Raw genomic sequence first — 20,878 nt, 5'->3', positions numbered from 1 at the left:
GGAACCTAAATAAGTTGCAGAGGAAGTGGAGCTGCTGCTATAGCTCAGCTTTTGAAACACCCCACTGAAAAGTGTGAAGCTTAAAAGCAAATGAGATCAATAAATTGGCGCATTAGACAGCTTCCTTTATCTTCCAGTCAAAGTAATTATGTTTTTCTCCCACTAAATAAATAATAACAGTTCCTGATATTATAGTGGGCTAAGGCATTGAATCACACAACATTAAGGAACCAGCCACTCAACAGTTTCTGCTACTTTTACAGGTCAAATCAATCTTCTCACAAATAAAGTGTAAGCCGCCAACCAGGACTTGTGACATGACAAAATAAAACAGCATTTTAGGCATGTTTACAGCAGCGGACAGCAACTTCTGTCATTCAGAGAGCGGCAGCCCTGCAGCAACAACAGCAAAGTGAGAGGTGCAGCAGGTTGTGGTCAGAAACCCAGAGGAAGTTAAGATAGCTAGTTCAGTTCACATCTATACTGTAGCCCGGGCTTCACAGTAAGTTTAACAGCCTGGCTGTTTTCACGGCCGTCTCTGGCACAAAAAGTGAAACAGATGGCAACAGAATGATGGAAATACAGTTTTAGTTCTCTGCAAAAATGTGACCATGGATGAAAACGACTTCTGCCCCTAAGATAGTTTGTGTTTTTAACAAGGAAGGAAGTTCAACCTACTTTATTTACTATCAAAGAAAAAACAAACAAACAGTGATCCCTTACAGTTATCGCTGGGGATTTTGTTCCTCATTTCTGTTTGTTTGTTGAACTTTGTTAATCTATGAAAACTGTTGGTACTTTAGCCTAATATACTCAATGTTGCCAATTATTGAAGACCTTTAACCTTTCTAAAATAATGACAACTGTTAATTAAAATGATCTCTATAGGAATAAAAAAGCAATTAGATTATATCTAAAAGCAAGAAGCAGCTGTGTAGTTGAGGTGTGAGGATTTTATTTGTTCTTAATGACTTCAGTGGCACTCATGTGACATGTCAGGAAATGTTTCAGGGAAAAGTCTAGATTTCTCTTCTCAAAAACTGGAGATTATTTAAGAATTGCAGTTTATTGTCGAGCTGAATTGACTGGTACAAGCATGTCTTCCGAAGAAAAGCAAGAGGACTACTTGTAGGTTTCTGTACAAACCAAGCTTAGTATTGTGGTCCTAGATTTTTAATCAAATAGTACACTCACTAAATGTGTGTAAACCACAAAAAAATATGACTGACATGATCTATAACTAATTGCTGATCAACTACCAGGCTGGAATAGTGAGTCATTCCATCTAAAATAAGGAAGAATGCTACAAGAAGTAGAAAAAAAAAAACATAGATACATACAATGCTGAGCCGGTTGAAATCCGCCCGTGCTCGTTTGGATTTTATTTTCCTCCTGAACGTGATTTTGCTCCTGAAACTCATTGCCGGCTGCCTTCAGAGAACCATCTCCAGAACCTGAAGTCAAGAAAAGCTATACGACACGCACATTGTGGGCATGTGCTCTTTCAGAAGCAGAACTAACTCTCAGTGTGAGCTTGCCTCAACACACGTGGATGGAGGGGAAGTGGATGTGTGATTGTCCAACAGACACTCCGCACACACACACACAGATCGCAAGAAAGTCCCCATTGAGCGAGACATTAACCAATCAGATTGTAGAGATTCTACAAATCGCTTTTTAAACTTAAGTGTGTTAGCCGGTGTTTTTAAATAAATTAGCCACAGAGTTAAAAAAGAAAATAGAGGCTTTAGTCTAAAAGTTATACTAACTGCGGCACTGATGATCTCATTTGGTGTTTAACATTTTCTTGGTGTTCGCAACAACACAGAAACAAACACGCCCACAAACTACCACCTTCCTGCACGAAGCAATATTGTCACAGCAACTGTGAGCCAAAAATAAACATCAGCACATGCACGAGCGCTCGTGAAAATAATAAAAAGCATATATATTGCACATGAGCTAGATATCATAATTTACGGCAGCCAGCATAATGCTTGTCTCATGTTTGGCTGCTCTGAGACCAGCACCCACTTCCCTACACTGAGCAGAACAGAGACATATACAAGAGGAAACAACTTTTGATGATACAACAAATGCTCATGTATTTATTTTCAGACCGTGTAGGGAGGTGGCCAGAGCACAGTCTGTAGAGGACACCATCATCTGAGTGCATTTAGATTATATTCAGAGCTACAGTCAAGTTCAGTAAGACTATGAGTTCTGATGAGGCTCATCTGTCAGATTTACAAGCATCAGCTTTCCTTGGTCCAATGTAATATAATCTTAAATGCAGAAAATAACAATAACTAAAAGAAATATAAGCTTGATGTGTATGGTTGTCTGTCCATTCTCTTTCTATGAGGCCCTGTCATGAACTGGTGACCTTTTGCGAGTGGACTCTCACCCACTAACAGGTTATTGGAAACAAGCGTCCCCATGACCCGTCGTGGATTTAGTGCATATAGGTAAAGGATCGATGGATGCTTTTCAGGACAGTAGGGAAACAGACGCAGATCATTTGGTCAAGCAACACAAAATAGAAATAGGAACAAATCCCATAACAGCTCTGCTCGCAACTTTTGCACCTTATTGTCGGGAAGTAGGGTTCTCCCAGACTTTTATTCCCCTCGTGTATCAAGAGGGCAATGGAGTAGCATTATACATAGTGCAATCATATAACTTGAAGAGCTAAAGAAATAAATTAGCAGCCAGAAGAAAATTAAAGCAAAATTAAACCTAAACTTGCCGTATCTACAGTCAGTGCAGCAACTTGAAATGTGAGGAGGATGGTAAGAGAGATTAATAAACCCCGCCAGCTGACAGATGGAGAGCTGGATCAAACTTTTAAATGTAAGATTACATGACAACACAAGAGAAGGTCAATATATTTCACGTGTTTTAATGCATCTTTACCATTAAATGTGAGGTGTGCTGCATTTTCAGCCTGTACCAACCCGAGTCACATCCATTCAAGATGAGAAAGTTGAACTATATGTTTGTCAACTGGGGAAATGATAACAGCGAAAAAATATATATTTATTAAGTGAAACCCTTGTGGAATCTGTTTCATAAGCCTCGTCTTTTAAAGCTCTTCTCTCATCAATTCAGTCAGTGACTTCTATTCAGTATCTGCAGCCGCTCTTCCCTTCACTCCATCCTTTCCACTGCTCCCTCCCAGCTGGCTCCACCCACCTCTGCTTCTCCTCAGCAGCTCCCACATTTCATCAAACATCCTCAACAGCCTTCAATTTTTTTTCTCTCTCTTTGATACCTCTCTCTATCTCCACCCCGTTCCCTTGTTCTCACCCTGTTAAACATCCCCTTTTATCCTCTCTCCTCCGTCCCGTCTCCCCTCTGTGTCCCTTCCTCCCTCCCAGCAGGGGTGAGGCAGGGTGGGTGTGGTTGATGCTAAGCTCCAGCTGCATGGAGGACACGAACAGAGCAGCAGACTGTCGGCTCACAGCGTGACTATTGACAAGGATAGCTGGGAGCAAAGCAGTCTGTCCGAAATTAGAAGAGAAAAGAGATTGAACAGAAGTTAGGAAAACAGAGACAGACAGCTAAGAAAGACGTGTCATTTTCAAGCAAAGATTTAGGAGCTTTACGTCCTATTAGAGCATAAAAAATGAAGGCGACAGAGGGAGGGATGGAGCGTAAAAAAGACAGATATTGCAGAAGATTGATGTGGACTAATAGCGGAAGACGGAAGAGGTTAAAGACAGCTGCTGAGCCAGCAGAGATGAGCAGATCCCAGACAGAAAACATCTGCTTCATATCATTAAAGCAACACAGGGTGAAAGCTCTGGAACTGATGGAGAGTCACACGCCTGAAGTTCCCGTCTAACAGAAGAGAAATAAACGGATGAGATTGAATAATTGAAATTGCTAAAACTAACAAGGCAAAGGCAATTATAATTTGCATGCAAATAAAGTTCCAAAAGGCTGCAAGAGTTATAAATAAAACAAAAAAAAATTAAATTAATTAAGAATAACTAAAAGTTGTATCAGACGTTCATCTGGAAACAGGATAGATTCAATTGGAATTCCCTTATTTGCCATTGGAAATTAATTTTTGCATTTTCCTGGCTTAAAAAAACAACAACTAATTATTATAAAAGTCACCATCAATGAGGTCGACCTTTCCACAAAGATCTTACCTTACCTATCTGACAGTCCCAATTAACAGCAAACAACTTATAAGTGGTTTCCAGGGAAACATAACCGGAGCTGACTGAGAAACTGTCATTCAATCCATTGTTTATGTTATGCAAATTTGATTTGGACAACATCGTGGGATGTTTTATTGTTTTTGGGTTTTTTTCAGATGTTTGCTCCAGCCTCCAGAATATTTGTCTTTCAATCTGAAAGTTATGAGCTTGATTTCAGACGTGTTAATGTGCTGCTGGGCAAGGTACTTCACCCCAAATTGCCTACAGATCTGCACATCAGTTTATCGATGTGTGTGCACATTTGTTAGTATGATTGGACAAATGTGCTTCCACTACAGGGAGCTTAGTGCGATCAGTATGACTAGAAATTGCAAGTGACTTCTGTCCTTTAATCAAATCCGCCAAGATGCTTTTCTGTTTCGGAGCAACATTAATGTGACATCTTGTCCAAGGAAGAGCTGGAATATTTAACTCTATGTATCACTGGAGGTTGCGGTTGACTTTGTCATTGTCCACCATGTTGACAGGTGTGATAAAAAGAAAGAAAAAAAAATCTGTCATAATTTTTTTTTAACTATTCATTTTTATTTTATTATAATGACATTTTCAGTTGCATTTCATTTTCATTCTTTTAATATTCAACAAGCTGAAGGGGGAATTCGCATCGTGCCATCATGCATCAACCAGATGAAGCATGTGACACAAACCACTTAAACCATCACCCTCAAACTACAAGCATGGTCATAAATTATGCGCAATTGAAATGTTTTAAAGGTTTGACTTTGATCTGGAAGATCATTATATGATGTCAGTGCATCTTCACCAAGTGGTCGAGCGTGTGAATTGTAATTGCCGTAAGAGGCCTCAAATGCAACAATTCTGGAAAAACGTTTACTGCGTTCCTTCAAAAGCAACTTCAAATGGCTACATTTGTTTTTCTTTATAAGTCAAACAATCTTCAAACTTTCTGAGGGAAAATTTTGTTCAAACCTAATGGCAAACCACTGATGCCACCATATTCCTCTTCACCATCCATCAGTTTTACATTCCAATTCTGTTTGTAAAAATCAAGAAACTCTTAACAAGGACGCAGCAATTATTGTTGGGGTGCACTTACTCTGGCCTTGTTGAGTCAGACTCGAGATATTCGCTCGAAAAGTCTGATTTGTTTGCGGAGGCGCTGAAGTGCAAACAAACTTTGGTTCAGATCAAAGAAATAAACTCTCTGCCCATAAACGTGGCTCTTGACTCCCTTCCAGTGAACAAGATCCAGGAAGCAGACTACAACACTCAGCACTGTGGGTACACACGACCAAAACAAATGTGTGTGAAGCAAGGTAGCCAAGAGAAACATCTGGTGGTCAAATGTGGAGGGAGGACGAGTTAAACCGATACTAATAGAGTCACATGAAATTTATCACCGCTGCTTGTGAGCCCTCAAAAGGCCAACGAGGTTTTCAAGTTAATTAGTGGGAAAATGGTTTGCAGGATTCACCCGTGCATTAGAGCAGCACCTCACAAAGACGCTTTGTAAAGCCACGGATTTAGAATCTCACCCTGTCCAAAGCATCTTTATTCTCCTTTGAGGGAAAATGTGAGCAACAGCTGGTACGCCGCCATATACACAGCTTGGACTGATTCAACCAAAGAGTTTTTTTTTAACTGGTTTGCTCCATATTTGAGCCAAAGGTTTACACGCCTTGAATGAAACATGACAAGCTCCCTCTTCAATGGATCGCCCCTGTCATTCAAGAAGGATGTGGGATTTTTATTAAGTCCTGACCTCATACAGGTCACTGAGGTCCTGCGGGGAAGTCCCAGTAATTTTGCCACACATGCTTTAAAATGCCCTACACATCAGAATATTCTGAAATAATAAAACGTCTCGTTTATTAAAAATGCAACACAATTAAAACAAAATACAAACACTGACTGATGCACTTTTTGTTGCAAAGGAAATGCCTATTTAAAAAAAAAAGGAACTCTGCAAGATAGACACTTTGTGCTCAGTTGTTCCGTGAGCTAAATGGATCAGCGGAGTCCACATGCTAATATGATTTTGGAGTGGATCTCGCCCTCTTGCCTTTCGCAGGAGCCAGTAACTGGGCACCAAAGACGACAAGATTTAAGGAGGGAGGGAAGGGGATTAAGGGGAAACAAAAGGGGCGACTGTAAAGATCTCCTTACTGCCAAGATTCAAACATTTTTTCCACTTGGCTTACAGAGAGTAGGATTTCTTGGAATTAAAAAAAGAAAAGTCTGGCTAAGAATAGTTGTTACAGATGGCTGACAGGGAACTCTGTCCTGAAGAGAGAAACGTGTACTTTTACATAATCCATTCATCAACTGTGTAAACCATTCATTCATATATTCAGCGAAACATTTCTCATCCACCAAATACTTCTGTGAAAATCAAATAACATTTTCTTTTTTTCCTTTTCACTTCAGGCCAAATGCAAAGAAAATACTTTTTTTCCCACAGAAACCAGATTCCTCATGTCTGACCCCACCACCCCACTCTACTCTCCTTCTTCCATTTCCGTCTCTTTGCCTCTTTCTCAGCTGTGAAACTTAATGGCCTCCTCAAGCCATTGCTCATTTGTCAGCCTCAGCAATAAAATAAAACAAACTAAATTTCAACAAGGGAAGGTAAAACAAGATGCAGAAAGACAAAACGCATGACTTAACAAACCTGCACACCCCAACTTACTTTTTAAACGTTTCAAAGTGCATGCTAACAAACTTTAAAATGCAGCTGCTTTTTTTGGGCGCAACTGCTTCCTTTCCAGCACAATGCCAGCTCCCACCCACCGCTCATCCACACATGCATTTCGTGCTTAACGGGAAGCCACAGATGCAGCGGTGTTGGTTACCATTATAATGATGGTCAGAGGCGAACTGGTGGAGATGTAACCCTCCAGAGTGGGAGTTGCAGCTTCCACTGACGCCTGGTCCTGCCGTGAACATATATGACCACAGTCTGCTCCGCCCACCGAGCGAAGCAGCAAGACCACACTGGCCGAGCATCCCATTCTCCAACGCCGTGGCCTCCGAATCCTCCCTGATCCGCTCCGGATGAGCTCAGCCTCGTCTATCGGACGATCTGCTCAGGCCTCTGGTCCCGCCAGAGGTGATGTGTTCTCCTCTAGAAGTGTGACACCTAGAGCTCCATCAGGTGTCCCGTCAAGCAGTCCTGCTCTGAAAACTTGGGGAGGTTTTCCCAAAGCTGCTCTGCTTCAGCCTGCAGCTCCTAATGTTGCCGTTGCTGAGCTGACACACTGGCAGCTCTGCATGTCTCTCTCTCTCTCTTCCCTTCTTATGTTCTCTCTCTCTCTTGCTCTCATTTTCGTCCTCCAACACACACACACTGACTGCAGCTGTGTGAGGTTCAGCCGAAGCCAGGCACATCCAACAAATCACACTCAGCAAAACCCGTCAGCTGACCAGAACCAGCCGCCACACACATATGCACACCCCGACTTCCACACACACTCAAGCCAACGTTATTTTTTCTGATTTCCATACTGCTGCAGACATGTCTCTCTCCATTTGCTTCCCAAACTACACCAACACTTTTCAGTCTTAGCTCTGTTTGTTGTGTTTGGGCCATTGTGGGTTTTGCTCCTAAGAGCTTCCAGCAAATATTCTGCAAAGCTGCAACTGCTCGGCTAAATAATGCATACCCCGGCTGATTGTGATGTGTGTTGTGATTTTGCCGCAATCCTGTTGCAGCGAAGTGTGAGAGAATGAAAAGTTTAGGAACACAAAGTGGATGGAGAGAGTGGAGTGGTGGCCTTACAGATGAGGCATGCATGTGGCGTGTTAGCCCTGCAGAGTCTACATTTGAAATCATTCAGATTTTGCTTGAGCATAAAGATAAGCCGCAGAAGACCGACGTCCCGCATGCATTCAAATTCCATTGCGTCACTTGTGATATCGCTGAGTGACTCTGATTTTTCTCATGTCTTCAAAACATCTGGAGTTGCTGTATTTCACTGACTGTGGCTGAACGAAAAAAAAAGAGGAGCGTTCCCAGAAGCAAACATTTCTCAATTTGACGTATCTGTCATCATAAAATCCCCTTTTATTCTGCGCCAGTTGTCCTTGTTGAACTGCAAACAGAACAAAGTAAAGACTTCTTTTTTTTAAGGATTAATGCAAGCCAGGTTTTTGCTTTGAATTTAGTTCAACAGACCCTGATATATTTGCTAAAATCACTGGGATCTAAAACAGTGGTTTTCCACTCCAATCCGCGAGGCCCAGTGTTCTGCAACTTTTGGATGTGTCTGAGCTGAAAAATGAGGTCATGAGAAGGATTCTGGGGATCTTGACTACATGCTGAGGATATAATTCGACCATTTGATTCAGGTGTGTTGGACCAAGGGCACATTAACAGTTGCAGGACACTTTCCTCACGGCCTGGATTTGAAGACCCCTGATCTAAAATGATGCTACATGGCAGCTTTGATTTGCTCCACCTCTCTCTGCTTCCGGCACGTCTCCAACCAGCCTGATTGGAAGAGCCTGCTCACAATCATCTCCTCCTCCTGTGTGTATTTAGTGAGTGTGTTCTCTTCCCTCAATGCCAGTTTGTCTTTGTTTCTATCAGCAAACTGTTCAGCCATCTTTTCCTCTGTATTTTTGCCTCTATTAATTTTTTATGCATTTGACTCTGCCATTGCCCTTCCTCGCAGTCGCGAAGTGAGATTATATATGGCCATAATTTTCAGGATGTGTCTAAAAAAACACCTCAAAACTCTGGTTTGCATTTCTGCACAGCCTCTTTTACTCCGATACCCTTAAATGGGATCCAGGGAGAATGTTAGTGTCTAGGGGTGATAGAAGGAGTGGACCTGCAGCTCACGCTTTCCAGGGTTTTATTTTCTTTTCTTTTAATTGTTGAAACCCATGTATCATTTTACTTCCCCTTCATGGTCATGCAACACTTTGCATTGGTCAGTCACATAAAACCTTAATAAAACACATAACAAAATGCAGTCGTGACATGTAGGCAAAAAATATTTTCACTTTTCCTTTTACAATACAGTATTAGACTGATGAGTTAAAGTTATAATTCTATTACAGTTTTCCATCATGCATTTTCACAATAATGTCATTAAAAAGTGAAAGTAAAGCCAATGAATGTAGAGTTTTGAAGTAGATATGAATACTTTTGCGAGGCACTGCATGTCTCTGGATTAGCTGGACATGAGGTTCAGAGCAGCACTTCAACTAGCTGTCAGAGGGAGGCCGAGTCACTTATCAGTTGACCTGAAACTACCAAAGAGTTTCTATTTCAGTGACTGTATTGCTTTATTGCAGCAACTCTCAAAATGAGTTGCATCAGTGAAAATGAAACAAACTGTAAGCAGCTAAAAGGGAAAACACCAGAGAGAGCTCACTATAGAAAAAGAAGATCTGTCACAGACCTGCTGATTTGTCTCAGCCCAGTGCTCCTAAGAATGGTTATATACTGGAGTAGCATTGTTGTGATGGTGTGTCCGAAAGAGTAGGAGCTTCTTAAAGAGGCAAAGACCACACTATATTTGATATATGCAGCATTTTTATAACAACTGAAGGTAACATACGTAGTTACTTGACTGGGTTAAAAATGTGCCTTAAATGCATAATGCCATTCATTTAATACAATGCTTTCAGATACTATTCATCTGCTGCAGAGAGTGATTGTTGACAATGCAACAATCAAACACTCATTATAGTAGCCGAAAAGCTTTTAGCATGTTTGCACTGGTATTTTGATGAAATCTTTTAAGTTCTCTGAGGCCAAAGAAAGGCTTTGCGAGAGACTCTGGATCATATTGATCACAAAAACCTTGAAGGAAAACCAATTATCTCCATGAATAATTGGAGATAAATAGGAAAAATATTCTGCTGATCGGAAATTGACAATTTTCAACTCGATCAATCCTGATTAAGGGCCAGCAGGCTTGGAAAAATAAAAAATTCAGGAGGGCTTCAAATCAGTGAACACCACCAGGAACATGTTTTTACTGAGTGAAGAAGGCTCAAACTTAGCTATTTTATTTTAAAACTGAAGTCAGAAAAAACATGAAAGATGTGCAAAAGTATTCCAAAAGAATTGCTACAGAATTTCTGTAAAAATATGTTCAAACTGAGATATGTCTGTAGTTTTTTTAGGCTGTGGAAGAGGTAGAGCGAAAAACCTCCTTCGACGCTTTTGATCTCTCTCCATCATGAAACATGTCAAAAATATGGCGATGTTGGCAATTTTGGGGGAAAATCTCACATTTATAGCAAGTAAATACATCCTCTACAATATCCACATTGAGGCTCATGATGTGTGCTAACTGCTTACATAAAATAGATAAAGCAGGAATCTCATAATATGCCATTGTCTTCAAAATATTTGCTAAATGTTCCTTTATTCTACACTGGCAGTGTGATATCAGCTCTGATCCAAAAATAAATAATAAATAATTATACATGGGCAAAAAACCTAGACCCATATGTCGAATGTTTATATGTTAAATATAAATCTAAACTGGCTAAAACTGGTATTGGAAATTTTAAATATTACAGAAATCAGAATTCAGCAACAGATTTTAAATCTCTCTAACTCTGTAAGAAATTGGGAGTTGTTTACAACTTTTCCACTGCAAATAGCTACTCCAAGCTATGAATCAAACAGATAAATGTAAGAGGAGAAATACATTTGGTGTCTATGAAGTCTTTCCAAACTATTACATAAAACCCTTGAGTCACTATTTTATTACTATATGTGTAATAAAGTTTCTAAGTTCAGGTCTACATTAAGTAAAATGAGGAGCTCTTGAGTTTTGCACTTTCTTGGTCTCACAACACAGAGTGAGGTAACCATGGAGATGCCGTTAGGTCATTATTAAGCTCCTCAGCTCCATGACAGTGCTGAGCAAGATCCCACCCCCCACCCACTGACATCTTCATTATTATAATACTTTACACAGCTATATATATATAAACAGCAAATAAACACAAATGGACAAACAGAAAGAGGCACCAAAGTGTAGACATTGAGAGTTTCAGCCCTTCCTCCCACACAGTGCTGTTAACAAACACGGCCCACTTAGCAGGAGATGACAGAGAACATGTCCCGCGCAGCCTGTGAAGTGCACAAAAGACAAACATTAACTGTTCCCACCATCAGCCTCTCCTCCTTCTACATCCACTGCCTGTCACTGAGAGCCACTCAGTGCAACATGCCTCATAGCAGCAGCGTTTACACACTGGAGCCACAGAAATGGGCTTTGTTTCTACGCCAGGTTTCCACAATGGTCCCGTCATGCAGACATGCCCACACCAACGTGCCCTCCGGTTTCCAGCAATGTGCCCATGTTACACAGCTGTCTTGATCTCATACACTGATTCACCCCGTCTGCCTTCGCACCATTTCCAAACACATGGTACATTATCGTATGGGCTGCTGCAAGGACGTTCTTGGCCAGAATTGAAAATGTCATAAAACGCTCAAACAGTGAGAGAGAGGAGACATTTTAAACCGGATTTACTGTATGTGATCTTTTTGTTGTTGTTGTTGTTTCCCAAGCTTTCGGAAAGAATTTTAAAGTTTTATTTTTGCCACTTTTGTCTAGAAACAAAAGACTGCCATTATCCAAAGGAAAACTATAAAAGACTTTGGCAGAGCCTGGATAATGAGTAATAATGGCCATTTTAAAAGAATTACCAAGAAGCTTATCCCGAGTGGAAGAGTGCTTAAAGTGCTTTTACACAGCGCTTTAAATCATAATGACAGCAACTTGAGAGACCAAAATCACTTTACAGCACATCCAGAAGACCAGCTGAAATCCTAGAAATCCTGTCAGGTTGTGTCTGAAAACTGTCTAAAAACACATTAGTGCTTGTTTAAGATATGTTTTATGTCAAACATTTAACTTATGGACATCCTGTTTATTTAGCTTTAGCTTTAACCCTTAAAAAAACAACTCTCCTCTTGGTAATTGTAGTTGAAAGAGGAAGGGTTGACAATGATGATGAGTCTTTGACAGGAACAGAAACGCCCCACCTTAAAACTCTATGTAGCATAAAATAGAGCAAAGTCAGGTCAGAAGGAAGTAAAAAGGATGTCAACTTGTCTGTACCATGCTTCACGCCTTCCCAGACATTAGTGTTTCAGTAAGAGCATGACTTAAGGTTAGATCTGAGGATTTATAAGATGTCTATAAATCTTCCTGAGGCATACTACTGTCAGTAATAAATATATCATTTTAAATACTAATGCTGATTATGAGCATTTGTCAGTGAGGTCAACGGGCTGTGAGTATATTACCACCCACCACTGGTTTATATTGAACGACAAGCAATATAAACCTTAAACTTACTACATATTTTAACATGAACAGCAGTATGAGGTGCTAAAAAGAAAACAGAAACTCCTACATTTTATTTATACAATGACTCTGAATTAAAACAATTCTGCATGTACAGAACGCGGCTCAGTGAAAGAGCACTAGTTTTGATTCCTGACCCCAACCCATTTGCAGCATATCTTCCCCGTCTCTCTGTCTTTCTTTCTGTCAAGCTACTGGTAAATCAAGGCCATTTGTGCCGCAAACGCAATAAAAGGCCGACATTCCTCAACAGGAATCTAAAAAGAAACCTTGCCATTTATCACAAGTGCTTGATTGCAGTTGTGGCTGTAGAGGGTGGCAAAACCTCTTATCAGGTTTGCGGAAAGTCACTTTTCCACACAGGGCCATGTTAGTTTGTATAGTTCTTGCAAAAAATAAAAAATTAAAATCTAATTTGCAATTGGTCATTTGTTTTATTTCCTCAGGTTGCCTTTGTCTGGTGTCCAAAATCGTTTGATGATCTGAAATATGTAAGGGTGAGAAAAGAAAACAAAAAAGTCACAGCACTGTCCAGTCTGAAGAAAAACATCAACATAATAACAAAAAATATGTTCCTCTAAATTGCCCCTGCAGGACAAGCTGAGCAAAATCAATGAGCATGAAAACACAGCTCTGTTTTTTTTTGTTACTGTGTTTACATGATGTAAATGTGGTTACCAGGTTCTGCATGTGAGTAACTGGATTTAAACTGCGAGTGAGCCCGAACCGCTGAGGAAAATGACATCACCGTGTTGTGTGAAGCCGAGTTCTCTCATCATGCGTGGAGTTAATGTGTTCCAGCTGTGGAGCCTCCATCAATGTAATCCCTCTCTCCCCAGCAGGACCGCTACTCTGACGAACAATCCTTAAAAACAACAAAGCGAACGCTTCACATTCTACATTTTGCAGGAGGGCGAACAAACGCACACTTGCACGGCGCAAGTCTGTGCTGGTAAGTCCCTGAAGGTAAAACTTGAAAAACTTCATCCAACTAGGCCAAACGGGAAGGTGGAATTCATTAAACCTCGTGCAAACACTGCCTTGTAAGCAGCTAGCTCTGCTATAGTTAGACTCCCTGTAGAGCTGGAGGCTGAATCATGGCAGCATGTTTTGATGTGGTGTGGAGCTCCACTGAGTTTATTCAGGAAAACACGCCCCTGTTACCATGGTAGCTACAATGTGAGGGATGCTGCTATTCAAGAAACAAGTTAAGTGCAGTGGAGCATTTGGCATTTGCAGAGGGCAAAAAACCAAAAAGGCCCGACATTAAACTTTTCCTGACTGACGTACGCGAGAACTTTCACTACGACTGCAGAAATCTTATCAGCTCATGACAAACACGACTGACCAAAAACCCTGCAGACACTCCCAGTACCATCCCATAACTAGTGATAATGTTTCAAAGTATTTTCTCAGATGCACTTCTCAGAAAAACCACAGAATGCAGATGCATTACCACAGCACACCATCTCTGACAAACAGGAAGGCAGAAAAGGTGTAAACTGAGTAATTTTTTTTCACTTACCTGATGCATTTGGAGAGATTTTCTTAGGTGACAGATGTCAGAATGTGTGGCTTTTGTGAGCTGACCCCTTTTTTTCTGGTTTATTACTTTTTTGCAACACATTTTGTCAGTGCTCTTAGGGTTTTTACTCTTTAGTCTGTCCCTACGTTGTAGCTTTGGTGAGCTTTGCTGTGAGATCACATTCGTTGCTTATTTTATTCTCGGACAGTAGTTTCTGGTTTTGACTTGCAGACATTTGCAGAACCTTTAGTTTTGTTTTACATTGTGGTCCACTTCAAAGCTGCTTCATGACACATGCAATGTTACTCTGCACTAATGTTCGTAAGGGACGTGTTTTGAACTTTTCTCTGTTTGTAAGTCATAAAAAGTTCATTAGAAGGAACTTTTGAAGAAGTAGGATTCTGTTTCAAATGTGCAAACTAAGCTTTGCTTCTCCATTCTCAGCAGGCGGCCAACATAAACTTGCAAAATTGGTCTGAAAACGTCTTGCCTAAAACAACTGACCGATGTTAATTTGCCTCTGTAAGTGTGCAGAACCATTAAGCAAAGGCATGATCTTAAATATAGATTTTCATGCAATACAATCAGGCTGCACACAACGCAGGAAGTCGGTGTTGGGACACTGTTTATGTTGGTTGTTAACTTGAAGAGCTTATACAGCACACTGCCAATGCCATCTAGTGCTGGGAACTCAACACAGCAGCATTCTGTGCACTACATTATGAGAGCATCTCTGTTTATGCCAGTCTGAATTTCTTCTGCTTCCGCCGCTACAGCTTTCACGAATGACCTCAAGGAGGCACTGCATGCGCGAGATGCTATCTGGTTCTCTGGTAGTTGGTTTGTTTAGAAAAGGAAGCTATTAAAAAGTCTTTAACTAGAGCTAGAGTCCTGAGGCAGGCGGGATGTTGGGGGAAGGGGGCTGGAGAGGGGCGATGAGACGGAGAATTTGGAAAGGGGGTGGGGGGGTGGGGGGGGCAATTTTAAGATCTGCTGCCGGGTACGTAGGGCATTGTTAAAACTTTCCAGTCGTCCTCTTTTGGTTTCATTTTCCGTCTAAAATTAATTCCAAAACTGAAAGCAGGAAAACATCACTGCGTTTCTACTTTAGTCACTTACAAGAGAAATGTTTCCAATGGACTTTAAACTTAAAATTTGCAAGTGTGAAATCTGAACAGAACACTGTTAACATGCTAGAAAGATACATTTGTCATTGTCAGAGAACAATGTTTAAACCAAAGGTGAATAGAGGGACATTGGTGAGGCTGGAAGAGAGAGAAAGAAAGCAAGTGAAAGGGATGTGTCTTTGACGCCTGGCTATTAACTGGACTGCACTATAAAAGAAACTGAACTGATATTCTTTCAGAATGGGTTATATATATATATATATATATATATATATATATATATATATATATAGCTGTTAAGGTTATCTTAGAAACTATGTCAGACAGCGGTAAACCAAGTACTTACGGAACATAAAATCCTTTTAGATATTTGTGTTGGGACAACGGGGAAGTCTGAAAAGAATCTACACACGTTTGTGAAAGAAGAGAGACTTCTAAAACACGTGAAGTATTAAAAGGAGAGCCTAGCAGAAAAAGCAGACACACAGCTCCTCTCGGAGACCTTCATTAATTCTCTCTCCCACATGGCACCTCTCCACATCTCCCTGCTGTCTCTCCTCCTGTCCTGACTCAGACAGCTGAGGTCGCTGATTGTAGATGAACATTGCAACAAACTGCTCTTTCTCAAAACACAATGCTCTGCAAAGCTTTTTTTTACCTACTGAACATTTTCACATGTTGTCGTATTACAACCAACATCATTCGTGTTAACATTGGGAAAAAGATCAAGATAAAAGCAGTAGATACTCGTTACCTGCAACCTGTAGCACGTATGGATTTGGACTTTTACAAAAGTCTAATAAATCTAGAAAGGGGGAATATTCTTATGTATCCAACCCCCTTTCCTCTAGTACCCCTACATAATTTGCAAGTCACTCATTAGGCAAATAAGAACAGTCAACTTGTATGCAATTCCATTTACAAACTCAGGTGCTTTATGATGGCCTCGGGGATTTATTAGAAAACATTGATGAAAAACACCATGAAGACCAAGGAACACAACAGACAGGTCAGGAAAAAACTCTGGGAAGTTTAAAGCAGATTTAGATTAAAAACACTAAAAAAAAAAGCCAAAATTGCAACAGAAACCATGTTTACCAAATAAACAAAAGACACTCATTACAAATGAATATACAAAACACTTTTCAGGATTTTTTTCTAAACCATATAAATTTAATTCCACTTCACAGTTATGAACTTCTTTGTGTTGGTCTGTCACATAAAGTAAAATAAATAGTAGTTTGTTGGACAAAATCTGGAAAAGTTTGAGTGCTTGTTGCAAAACACTGTAAATCTGCATTTGCTTTTATTTAGAAAAAGAAAAGAGAATTTTGTTGGCATGCTCAGTTGCCTTCGCACTGTAGGTGCAACAAACATACTTTTAGTTGCAAAAATAAGCACAAGCTCATGCAAAAAGAAGGTATCAGAAGTAGAAGTACCGTATTAACAATGGTTAAAAATAAAGCCGCTGTTCATTTAATAGGATTCTCCATCGCAGAAACAGAAAATGGAGCCTCTCAGCTGAAAGGGGAAATTTTGTCAATATTAATCTGCACATCAAAATTTCATCTCACTGGAAAGAACATCAGAGCGACATAATAAAAATCGCTGCATCACAGCATGATGTTTATGACTTCTTTCTTTCAATGCTGACATTTACTCTTTGTTTTTTAAAGATCACATCTGTGATATTTACACAGATGTGAGGCTGCTCCAGTTGCAAATTTACAGGTTAGGTTTTCTCCAACCAACACGACACCAAATCAGCTTGTGAAATTTCTCGATCTTAATTTTACTTTTAGTGCACCAAGTCACCAAGAAACTCTTATTCCACAAATGTTTTTTTCGTATTCAGTCCTTTTTCCTGTAACTCTATAAGCTTGAATATTGTGTCCAGACTTTGAATTTGACGTATTCATTCTCCACCAGTACTTAATTGCGTCCTCTCCAGCCAGAAATACATACCAGCACAATGTGTGAACTATATTTATGAATATAAAAACAACAGCTTGATTGCAGGAAGGCTTCTTTACAACCTCCAATTTATATCTTCGCTGCAACAAAAAGCCTACTTAGATGGTTATTTTTGCATTAATCATCCATTCACAACTCCTACACATGACACCTACACAAAGCCTACATGTAACCTCCACACCAGTCATGTCTACTAACCAGACTCCCACTCAGCTCTGCTGAGTCTCCCTGGGGTCTCAGTTCAGGCTGAGGACACAGCTGCTCTGAAGACTTTTCCTCATGTGTTTTAATAAGCATAATGTTTCTTTACTGTCTCTCTTCTCTCCCCCCAAACCAGATCCACACTTGTCCTGCCTTAACACCCCAAATAGCTCTCCATGACCCCTAACATCCAATCCATTTCTTGTGCGTCTCAAGCAGCACAAGCAAGCTAGGAAAAGCCTATTCTCCTACCTTGCTGCAGCTATTCTCTGCATTGTCCGTATAATGTCGTCATTATACGGACAATGCAGACATTGAAGTTGGTAATTCAAACAAAAGACTCCAACCCTATGAATTATAACCCACCAACAAAAACTACTTCACCTTTATGCTGATTTGCCAGTGTTGCCATTAGGCAACACGTCAATGTGACACTGCTAGCATGAGTTAGGAGGAGTGGCAAAATTTGCCATCTTTGATCAAAATTACATCGATTTCCTGAGCAGAATTTGTTATTTTATGAATACTTTTTATGTTATCATGGTCCTGATTTCCAGAAACGAGACAAAACAATCTATTTTTTTCTCACTTACTTCCCAGCTGGAATGTAGCTTATGTCCCGCAATGATACACTTGAATCTTGATGTCCTACAATGCGATGGCACTGATTCCTGATGCGCTAGGCAGACAGTGTTGCATTGCCCAAAGCTGACTGCACCTTTAAAAGTAGCAAACGGAGTGCAGTGACATGCTCCAGACTTCAATGTAAAGATCTGATGCACTGCACATTTTGCTCTCCATTCAACATTTACTCAGTTGTTCCTCACAATGGTCTATCAATGTACTTTTTGAAAAAAATAAAAATAAAACACAAGTGGGACATTGGGAAGCAGAAAAAAATATTAATTCCTATTAAAAAAAAAGTTTCATCTTATGGATTTTTGTTCTAAATTATTTGTTTCTACCAGGATTTAGTAAAACTGTGGTACATTACTCAAGGTCCTCATATCGTGAGGAGCTCTTCACTTTGTGGCAAGTTGGGGTTTTTTTTGTTTTTTTTCTCTCTAGATATGATCTGACCATCAAAATGCTGTCATGATTTCCTTCAGTACTGAAAAAGAAAATTGTTGTTTTTCATCTTGCATTTTACTTTTGTCTGACTGGTGCAAAGGCATCGTTGCATTTGTTGATACCAAAAATATTAAAAACCACTAGTGAAAATAGTTTTGAAAAAAATAAGAGTTGGCAGCAGAACAACTTTACTGAGGAACTGAATCAGGAACATCAGCAAAACAGTCCAAATGTGTCACTATCTACCACTTATGACTCCTAACCTGCCTTCACTATACAGCATTAAAAAAAAACATCATGTGTGATTAATGTTAACTCGAGGTTGCCATTGAGTATCAGTTTATGCCTCAATATGAAGTATTGTTTATAAATTACAGAGATAAATGCTCATTAAAAATGTTCAAATGTGTTTATAATTATATGTATAATTGTATATTTTCTTCTGAACACCTTCTATCATCCCTTATTTCCACTTAATATCCATACAATTTGACAGTTTATGACCTCTATTCTACAAACCATAAAACTAAATGACCTCCTGCTGATAGGTATAAGTAATTGGACATACAGTGAACCATTTTAAAAGTGTAGATTATCAGCATAAGATGGAAAAATTACTTTTAGTTATTGGTTGTCATTGGATACAAACTGACAGGCTGTCCCAAGAAAGAACGGTTTATTTCCTCAAAGAGAAATATGGACTTTTTGAGACTTAAGGGTTACGAATTTGCACATCCAAAAATTGTGTTTTTATTGTCAAATTAAAAATTAGGCATTCCTAGTTTGCGCCTGTGTGCTTCCTGTTCCGCCTTGAAGTAAAATCCATATCTTCCTGTCGTGAATATGGCACGGGAATTACTATGCAGGGTTTTTGCAGGGCATCGCGGTCAGACAGCAACGGCAGGAGCATTTTCAGCCCTCCTACTCTGGAATGCCGTACGAGGGAGAGAGACAAGACTGCGATTCACTCGCACAGTCACTGAACTATTCTTAGTCCACTTTATGAAGTGGACCTTCACCACCGGCCCAGCAATCGCTCCACCAGGACTGTGAATAGAGCCTGGATAGACAACAAGTGCATGCTGCGGCCCAGTAAAGTGCATGGAAGGACGTTTGAAGCTGAGCTCTTCACAGATGCAAAGTCTGCTCAGATGCATGTAAATGCAGCAGTTCTCAGCCTCTGAATCCTCACCCAAAGAGCCTATTGTGGACGTACATTAGCACAATGCCTGGAGCCCCGGGGACCTCGCTCGCTCCGTGTCATTCCTCTGCTCATGTGACCTCTCACAGGCACTGCCGTACTGACGGACACACATTTTCACTCCAGCTTTCCCACATGGATCAAACAGAGTTTTCTTCTCTTTTTAATTCGATCCAGCAAATGGAAACGTAATACCGTCTTAGAAGAAGTGTCTCCGAAAAGAGCATTTCCTGTGTTTACGTCCAAGCAAAGACCCACACCACTAGGATTACTGTGCAGTGCATTATGCAGTGCCCAGACAGTGGAGTAATTCAGTTGGAGGCGGTGTTAATAGTGACAGTGACAGACTCGGGCTCCAGCTATTTTCTCTCTCTCCTGTTTTGAATGAAACATTGACAAAATTGCTACGATCACACACCAAGGCCTGGCAGTGCAAGTTCCTTCTGCTGCGGGGGAAAAACAAATGTCTGAGGATCAGATGTGGAAAAATTTCTAATCAGTCGCTCATCACCGTTAAGAAGATACACATTAAAATCTGGAAATATGAACGGAACCACAACAGAATGGAAAAGATCAGATTATACGAAGGTCTATACCTAACAGTGATTCAGAAATGAGCTGTGCAGGTTAGAGATTCTCTGCAGAGTTGTTCACTGATGGGAAAGAATGAATAAGACATCCTGTTTCACACAGGCATGCACAAATAGTTTCTATGAGGTTTACAGCCCAACATGTTGGTTAGACATTTGGTATGGAGTTTGATATCAAATATGTGTGAATTGAGTTGGGTGTTGCACAGCATGAAGTGTCTATTTGCCTCAGCACAGTCGCTACCCTTAGTCTAACAGGAAACTGCAACACATCTTGAAGGTTTATACAGCCATATATTTACCATAGACAATCTTAAAAAAGATTAACAGCTATTACTTCTCAAAAACTTGTTTTTAAACATTAGTGTTTTCATTAGGCATGAGCTGTTAAGCCACTAGGGTCAATTTGTTTTTTTTTTTGTTTTTTTGCTATCTGTTTGAGTCACTTAGCACAAAATGTCTACAGCCAACAAAACGAACGATCCCAAACGATAATCTTTGAGTTTTCAAAAGAATTAAACTTAGCCGCAATTTTTTTAGGTTTTTCATCTGCCTGACCTTGTATATTTCCTTCATTATAAGTTTAGCACAGCTTACCTACATCTTCACCATAGTTTCAGTTTTGCTCAGGTGTTTCCTTTGTCTGAGGAA

The 20,878-nt window shown here is 40.1% G+C and overlaps 1 protein-coding gene across 8 annotated transcripts in view; it reads right to left on the bottom strand.

The window, feature by feature from the left end:
* dock10 (dedicator of cytokinesis 10) overlaps positions 1–20,878 on the bottom strand; it is a 71,984-nt gene that overhangs the window by 42,817 nt on the left and 8,289 nt on the right. For 3 of the 8 annotated variants that reach the window (XM_032545171.1, XM_032545167.1, XM_032545172.1), the window contains exon 1: positions 7,046–7,455. The exons of 1 other annotated variant lie outside the window; for it this stretch is intronic. In XM_032545171.1, the coding sequence (XP_032401062.1) occupies positions 7,046–7,204 (159 nt within the window). In that variant the 5' untranslated portion in view covers positions 7,205–7,455. Of the gene's footprint in view, positions 1–1,340; positions 1,537–7,045; positions 7,456–20,878 lie in introns of those variants that run through there. 4 more of the 8 variants (XM_032545165.1, XM_032545168.1, XM_032545173.1 and 1 more) reach the window with 3 other exon arrangements.

The sequence above is a fragment of the Xiphophorus hellerii genome, chromosome 18 (genome assembly GCF_003331165.1).
Source record: "Xiphophorus hellerii strain 12219 chromosome 18, Xiphophorus_hellerii-4.1, whole genome shotgun sequence".
NCBI classification, from domain to species: domain Eukaryota; kingdom Metazoa; phylum Chordata; class Actinopteri; order Cyprinodontiformes; family Poeciliidae; genus Xiphophorus; species Xiphophorus hellerii.
The sequence above is the reverse complement of the archived record's forward strand: the minus strand, read 5'-3'. Positions and strand labels throughout refer to the sequence as shown.